The sequence below is a fragment of the Helianthus annuus genome, chromosome 14 (genome assembly GCF_002127325.2).
Source record: "Helianthus annuus cultivar XRQ/B chromosome 14, HanXRQr2.0-SUNRISE, whole genome shotgun sequence".
In the NCBI taxonomy this organism is placed as follows: domain Eukaryota; kingdom Viridiplantae; phylum Streptophyta; class Magnoliopsida; order Asterales; family Asteraceae; genus Helianthus; species Helianthus annuus.
The window spans coordinates 142,473,006-142,481,813 of NC_035446.2; the positions used below are offsets into that span (position 1 = coordinate 142,473,006).

Genomic DNA, 8,808 nt, shown 5'->3' on the forward strand with positions numbered 1-8,808 from the left:
TAATTGGGTTTTAGATTAGGGATTGTTTGTAAACTTCTAAGTGGTTAAGTGTTTAACCGGTAATAGATCTGAACTATTAAGAGTCAGTATAATGTTTGATCGTTCAGAGGCAAATGTCTGACCAATTCTGATTAGAGATGTTAACCATTCAGACTCAGTATACTACTTAACCATTTAGAAGCAAATAATCTAAGCTATTAAATATTGAACTAACCCATGGCATTATAGCCTAGTGGTATCTTAGGGGTAGGATAAGGCTTATGATCATTAGGTCATGAGTTCGATTCCTATAAAGGGGGTTTTCCCAGATTTATTGGGTTTCCTCCTGAATTGGTGTATAGACATTATTGCCTAGTGGAGATGGATATGATCGGGTGGTTCTGCTGGTGGCACGATAATACTCCAGTGGTCCGTCAGTGATCCAAATTTGCCGTTCAAAAAAAAAAAAATAACAATAATATTGAACTAGTAATAGCCTCGTTTGAGTTTTATCGTTAAAGAAACATTCAATGAGAGAAAAGTCTGAGACTTGGGAGTATATTTTTACAATAATAATATGTATGATGTCTTGCAAATAATAAACTATTGAAAAAACAAAATTGGGTTGTATCGGATAATTCAATGTTGCATTACAACTTTTTACCCGACCCGTTGACATTGGAAAAAAACCCTACCAACCCTTGCCGGTACGGCAAATACGATTTCCTCCTCCCACCTTCTCCTTTACCTCGTTGCACATACAACAACTCATGAATCGACGGTTTCACTCTTCCACCAACCACCGTAACTTCACTGGAACTACCTTTCCGTTTAGCAGCCTCCACCTTCTTCTGACTCAACAACCCTTCACTATTACTCCGCCGTAGTAAATCGCTAATTCTCCACCGTCTCGATCCAGATCCAGTAGAACCGCTTTTTTTACATTTACTAAGAGGAGATGCTCCGGCATCCGTTCTATTCCTCCACACACAAAACACTGCCGGAGATTCACCATCGGATTCCGACGACGAAGAAGCAGTTTCCGAGCAAGCGATTGCTTCTTCAACAACAGGTTCATGACCTACCTCATTTTGAATCGGTAAACAATTCTCTCCGAGGTCAAATGAGAATTCAAATTCCTCATCGGCGGCCGATTGTTGTTGTTGTTGTTGTTGTTGTTGTTGTAACTGGTTGCTGATTCTAGTGGCGGCAGTGGAGGCTAGAGTGTTGGAAGAATAGCAGCTGAAGCTAGGGCAAAACCCTAGATCATCAAGTTGTTCATGTTGCATATTCATTATTTGAAATGTGAATGAGAGAAGGTGTTTGGTAGTAGGGTATTTATAAGGGGGAGAACGTGTGGAGGTGCATTTGGAACAAATCATCGGCTAAAAATGTAATAAAAGTTCGTAGGCTGTGACGTACGTAATAGTTTTATGGAATAATATATGTTTTAGAAATGCCTCATATAACTAACTAATAAAATATATCGCACGTCGTGCATATTGCATATTCTTTACAACAATAATGTTTTTAAAATGATTTTAAACCATATTGCATATTCTTTACAACAATAATGTTTTTAGAAATGATTTCAAACGGATAGAATATATAGAAACCTTGGGCAACAAGAAAGCGTTTACTTTGGAAAAACAAAAAGGAATTTATAACATAATGTTGGTTGGCCAATAAGATAGTGGTGGAGTGGTTGGGATAAGTGGGTAACACTTGGTGTTCCTTGTGACCCAGATTTGACTCTCACTCTCCCCATTATTTTCTGTGTCATTCAGGTGAAGGAAAAATACGGGCGACGACGGTTCGTCTTGGATGGAAAGCGGGGTTTTACCGTTTATTCCAGTGTCGTGCCTTCGGGCGGGTGGAAGTCAGGTTTCCGCGCATCTGGGAGAGCCAAGGGGCTGGCGGCGGTCAAGTAGTCGACCTTGGGCACGGCGTTCCTTGCCATTCAAAAAAAAACATCAACTTGGTTGGGGTTTTCTCAGATTTATTGGGTTTCTCCAGAATTGGTATATACGCATTATTGCTTAGTGGAGATGGATATGATCGAATGGTTCCGCTGGAGACACGATAATACTACAATGGTTCAAAACTTCAAATTTGCAGTTAAAAAAAGTTGGTTGTAAATAAAGATGGATAAATAACTATGGGTTTTTTTTTCCATGTGGGGTAGCCTACTTGGTAGGGGCACTTGCCTCTTAAATGGAAGGTCTCATGTTTAAATCTGGGCAAAAAAAATATTTAAGAATTATTGGTGTGTAACATTTGTCGTTCAGAAAAAAAATAACTAAGTTGTATTTGAATGAATCTCTAATGACAATTGATCGGTTCAACCATCAAATAAATATATGCATACAAGTGCATTAAAAAAGGTACAAATTTGTTTTTTGGTTTTGAGCAGTCGCTTTCATTTTTTATTAAAAGGTGGTAGCTTTTATAAACATGACTTAAATTGCACGATTCTTGAAGGCCAAGTTCACACGCATGTGTAATAAGTTGGTCCGTGTCTCACCACTATGTACTTTTGAATGAAGGTAACAAGAAGTTGCAAGTTGTGTCATTAAAGCTTGTACTGTTTGTGCTACTTGCAGTCACTGATGTTTCTTTACGAATGTATGCCATCGGCCCATCGCTAGAGATCCGCCACGCCATCAATGGCCCTCTGCCCTTTTCCTACCTGGTCTTTCGTTAGAAGAAGATCAAGATGAAGATACCGGACTAAATGGGGTCTAAGATATTTACCAACAAAGTATCATACAATTTTTCACTTGAATTAAACTAATTTTTCACTTGAATTAAACTAAATCCTTTTGTACACTAACATTCTCCAAACCAAACTTCAAGTATTTATGTTGATTTAATTACAAAGATAAAGTTACACATATATGATATGTTTTTTTTTTAGTATTATTTTAGTGTCATTAATAACAACTTAGCAAAATTTTATATTCTACACACCATATGAGAAATTAGAATAAACACCAGCATGAAAGATAATTACAATTGGTTATAACCGTCATTTGTTATACTCTTTCGAAAAGAGTTCAACAACATTTCATCTCAATCATCGTGGAGGCTCGACCCCTTAATGCTTAACACATAAAATTATCAATTCGCTTTTACAGAAAAGAACATCACATTGTTTACATATCTACGTCTTATCCGACTATTGATTCTATACACACACATTATACTTTGAAAGTGTGCACGATTCAGAAAGATATTCAGGAAACTAAAATATGAAACCAACATGGTAACCTACACAAAAACGACTTAGTAATATAAACCTATGTTGACCTAACATGTAGGTATTTCAAAACTCCACATATTACCAGTGGCGGACCCAGGATTTTATTTCAATGGGGTCCATTTTCGGGTCGGTTCTCGTTCGGGTCGAGTTAAAGTGAGGTTTGAACTAGATTTTTTTAAAAAAATAAGAAAAATGGACTTATCAAGGATTGAACCCATGACGTCTTGGTGGAAAAGAGGGAGATTTACCACTACACCAGCTTTCTTTTTATTTCTATGGTGTCCACCTAATTGTATTTATGGGGTCCACATACAATTTAATATACCGAATCTACTATTTTTTTTTTAAAGATTGGGGTCCGGGGACCCCGTGGCACCAATGTGGGTCCGCCCCTGCATATTACCAAGTATAATCTACTTCATTTTTAACCTTTACACTGTGTTCCAGAGTTTACTAACGGAAGGAAAGGAAAGAAAACAAAAAGAAAGTAAAAATATTTTGTGTTCCAGAGTTTCATTTAAGGAAGGAAAAGAAAGGAAAATAAAACATGTCGTGTTCCCGAGTTTCATTTAAGGAAGGAAAAGAAAGGAAATGACGGGAAAGCTAGGCTAAATTCTTTAAATTTTCTTTCCTTCGGATTTGGGAGAAAACGGTGGGAAAGTCATCTTTTATTTTCCTTTCTCGTCCTTTCCTTTCTCACTTTTGCTTTCTTTTCTTATCCCTCGTTAAGTTAACTCGGGAACAGAGCGTTAGAGAAGAGTCATTTGTTGGTAAGGGTGGAAATGGTTTTTGCATGAGGACGGGTTTTGGTACGATTACATAATCATGTACCATACTTGTCATATATTTGTTACACATGTTTGCACCTTGCATGTACATGTGTATCCATTGTTTATGTTTTAAATTATATGTTGGAATGTCATTACTCGCAATGTATTATCTTAAACTCACCTCAAGCACCAACTAAATTAAAATATCATAATCAAATACACATCTAAGAATCTATAGCATTAATAATTTCATTACTATATTTTTTAAGATAATAAAATATATTAATTTATTTCGTTTTGATGCAATAACTAAAGGGTTCGGTAATCAGCGAGTATCATATATTATCATTCTCATCCCAAACCCGTAACATTTTTTAAAACTAGTCTCGTATCCAAACAACGATAGAGGATCCTGTATATTAATCCAGAAATGTGAGAAGTGTATTATAACACTATATAACACCATATAAACACCGTATAACACTATACAACAACATATAACACCATATAACACTATATAACAAATATAACACTATATTTTGTCTGATAGCATGTCTATGATAGATGTATAGTGTTATATATTGTGATATAGTATTACATAGTGTTATATGGTGTTACATAGTGTTATACGGTGTTTATATGGTGTTATATAATGTTATATATAGTGTTATAATATATTTCTCACACTTCTCACACTTCTAAATTAATGTACAGAATCCCTACCCTCCAAACAATACCTTAATCAAGTTAATATGCATCTCAATTGCTTATCTTGAATATTTCAGTCATCATGTTTTATCCTTATTTGCCAGGTCAGAAATTTAGATTAATCCTAAAAGTTGTGGCCAACTGTTGTAAATCTTAGTCTAAATCTACTTATATTTCATATATTTCTAACTACATACAATAGTTTATGTTTTAAAATCACAAACATGTTATTGTATCTTACGCAATAAGAAGTCATGTCTTTATAGCCTGTACCCCAAGCTCACAAGAGTCTTACCACTAATAAACGGGGCACACAATATTTCTTATAAATCATAAAAGAAACTAGATTAAACTCATTGCAAGCAAAGTGTATTATCAAAGTTTATGACTTTTGAATTTTATTTGGATTAAACTCATTGCAAGCAAAGTATATTATCAAAGTTTATGACTTTTGAATTTTATATAAGCCCATGTTGATTTGAAAGTTGAATGGATTTAATTCCCTTTCAATTAAGATGGTCTTCTTTTACACATGTACATACCGTACTTTTCAAAAGTTTCACTTTACTTTTCCTTTCTCTTTTTTTCTAAAATTTCCCCAAAACTTTATCTACACATTATCTATTACAGAAATATTATTAGACCATCCATTGCAATGGTGAATTATTTATTGAATTTTTATAGGGATAATTGTTAGTTTGAATTAGATAGGTTTATCTAGTTAATATTTTATTATTTAAAACAGAGTTTGAGTCGGTTAGGAATATAACAAGTTTAGTATAAATAGATGGTTAGGATTATTGTATTTTTATACTTTCATTGATAATTAATAAAAGAGTCGAACAGCTCGTTCACATATTGTGTTTGCGTGTTCGTTCAAGGGGCTGATTTCCTACAACCATTCACAAACAAAGTGTCATGTTACAGAAATTAGTGACAAAGTGGAAATGCAATTTAAAGATAGTCAAGTCTTTTTGAAGATGCATATTTTTCGAGTAGCCAAAACATTTCCCTTAGGAAACCGAGTCCCCTCTACAAAATTAACCAATCAAATTATAAGTGTTTAAATATATAATAGAGTAAAGTACAGTTTCAGTCCCTGGGGTTTACACCCAATCACAGATTCAGCCATCATTTGAAAAAATTCAACAGTCTGGTACTCTGGTCCTTGTGGTTGTCGATTGCTCGCAATCAGGTTCCTCCCACTAACGTCCATTAGTTGAACGTTGGGGTTTATGTTAAAAGACCTTAATGCCCCTTAGGGACTGAAAGTGCAAGCTGAAATGTGTGGTCTTCTTTAAAAGCTCTGCAACACCCAACCCACTACAAGAATCTCAGAAACCACTCACCATCACCACCAACAACCACCTTGTGCTACCATCGCACCACCCAGGTAGGTATGCTGGAACTTCTAGGATTTCGACAAATTCCGGTTAACTCCGGTGAAGCCCCAGTGACCTGAATATGTTGTTCATTTCAGAATAAAGAGTATGTTGGTACTGGTTTTTCCTATGCAAGAACCACACAGGCCTCGTATTCCAACGACATCCAACTTGGTAACCATGCCTATTAATTCATGAGAAAGGTAGAGGAAAGTATGTGGCTTACTCTGAGGTGAGATGATTTAGTTCTTGGAGATCGAGTAACATTATAACTTTGTGCATTGATTTGAAAGTCACCCAAAGTTCGTTTCTAATTCGTTCTATGTCGGAGGAGATTCCTATTCGGGGGTCCCAGTCACAATAATCACACATCTGATATCAGACTTGATCATCTGCACTAGAATTTTCCATAACATATTGACCGCAAATGTACAAGAAATGAAGTTGGCAATGTGCCTCATATTAATTTAAAGGTGGTCTCAGTCTTATTCTATGAAAATAAGTTATAATTTAGAAAATTTATTTGCTGAGTGGATTAGCTTTGGACATTAGGGATGTGTTCTTGGCAATCCTTCGACATTTCCAGAACAAAGTAGCTACAAAACTCGCTTCACTAATGGTATGTGACTTATATCAAATGAACTCTACAAGGTTTCTTCTCTCCTATGATCTTATAAGTTTCCTATTTGTTTTAGCAACTAATGTTCTTCATGTTCAACATCCATAGTCATTGTTCCATACGTGTTGTAGAAAGTATCGATCAGAGTATATAAGCACGAGCAACACAAGATGTCGTCAAAATCTTGAGTCGTATGAAGAGTTTCTTTACCAACTTTACATTGGCTCTTTACTCCATCTTGATGAAAAAAAATTAACTTGAATGAACTTTTTGTAGTGCGTATATAGGTTTTTTGCATACCATGTTATGGAACCTTATTGTAGTGATCCTATACAGCTAATTAAACTACCCACTCAGAAGCTGCAGACCATGTTTTGGAACCTTATTGGATGCTTGAAGCTAGTGAAGCGTTGCATACTCGCAAGGTATTCTTATATATATTTTTTTAGTTTATAGAATTGTAGCATTTCTCACACAGGCTACAAACACCACATGGGACCATAATAGAATGGAAAAGATGCTCAGATTTAAACTTTACAAGAACAGTTTATGATGTTAGACCATACCATCAAAACCTCAGCAAGAAAGGTTACTGCTCTCTATACGTTGGCATTTATATGAGTGTGTATCTGGAGAAAAAAGTTCTTTTGTTCAGGAGCAATACCATGAAGATGAGAGGAGTGAATGGAGAAGATGGAGATGATGGGATGACTAAATGGTTTAATTTGGGGCTTTGAGAGGGATGGTATGTGCTATATTGGATTAGAAGGTACGAAATGACGATATTGCCCTTGTTTTTCTAAGTAAAAAGACAACAATACCCTGGTCAACTAACTGTTTCAAAAAATGTGAGGGACCTTATTGCGAGCAATCAACAACCACAAGGATCGGACTGTTGAATTTTTTCAAATGAGGGTTGAACATGCGATTGGGTGTAAACCGCAGGGACTGAAACTGTACTTTACTTTATATAATATAAACTTTTGTGTCGATGCTATGCTACTATGCGGTACCAATGGCAGACCCATGATTTTTTTCCACTGAGGATCAATAACGGGGCTTAACCAAACTTTTAAGGGGACGATTTGGAATTTTGCCGAATAATGACACTATTCTTTCCCGGGGTGGCTCCCTCCTTTTCTTTACATGTGGGAGCACCCCTATGCGAAATGGTACCGGTTATATCAACCCGCTTACAAAGAAATGGGATGAAATTGCTTCCTTTACTTATTTGAATATAATTACCATTATTATGAAAATATAAAGGCATTTTGGTAATCCTATCTTAAAAGGAGAACATAACACCAAATGATAAAAGTGTTTGTAAAGTGAATGACAAGAAAATGTTCAGAAGTTACTAATTTGGTTGTACAAACAATGAAATCGAATATTGGTTTACAATATGCTACCTTCCAACAAGTTGACACTGCATCATTAGAGCAGAAAAATGGATATCCCATAAGTATTTCAGACATAATAGCACCAAGAGACCACCTAAAGCATAACAAAAGTTGTAATCAATTTAAAGAATGCAAATCAAGATTGGAAAAAAAAACAATCATATCTACCAGAAACATTCCAGAGTAAAGGAGAGAGAAAAAGTAATGGTAAGGGTATACGGGGCACCATGCGGGGAGTGGGGCGGTGACCAAGTATAGTCCAAGGTGGGATCGGGGAGGGTTCACCGATGAAGAATGAAGAGAGAGAGAGGGAGTTTGCATGTGGGGTCCATTCATTCCCACCAATCAAATTATTTTCTTTTTTTTCTGTTTGAATAAAAAAACAAGTCCCCTAAGAGAGGAGTGCCGCTATCAAATTGAGGGTGTGAGGGGAGTTTAAGATGGGAGTTGACGTGGCATAACCTGATTGGGTGTGTGTAAGAGAGGGGACTCCCCTAAGAGAGGAGTGCCCCTCTCACCCTAAAAGTATAAAAAATATTATTTAATTGAAAAGTAGAAAAAAAAAAGTAATGATTTTTAGTGTAATTATATAAATGGAGATGATGAGGGGATGTGAATGCCAATGCTCTTGAAGTGTGGTCTCACATCCCTTCCCCATCTTCATTCTTAGACCAGGTAGTGTGGTCTT

At 35.9% G+C, this 8,808-nt stretch overlaps 1 protein-coding gene across 1 annotated transcript; it reads right to left on the minus strand.

The window, feature by feature from the left end:
- Positions 1–460: 460 nt before the first annotated feature.
- On the minus strand, positions 461–1,323 carry LOC110904053. Its single transcript, XM_022149860.2, has one exon. It carries the CDS (start codon positions 1,272–1,274, stop codon positions 630–632), a length of 645 nt encoding a protein of 214 aa, XP_022005552.1. The 5' UTR covers positions 1,275–1,323; the 3' UTR covers positions 461–629.
- Positions 1,324–8,808: the final 7,485 nt, after the last annotated feature.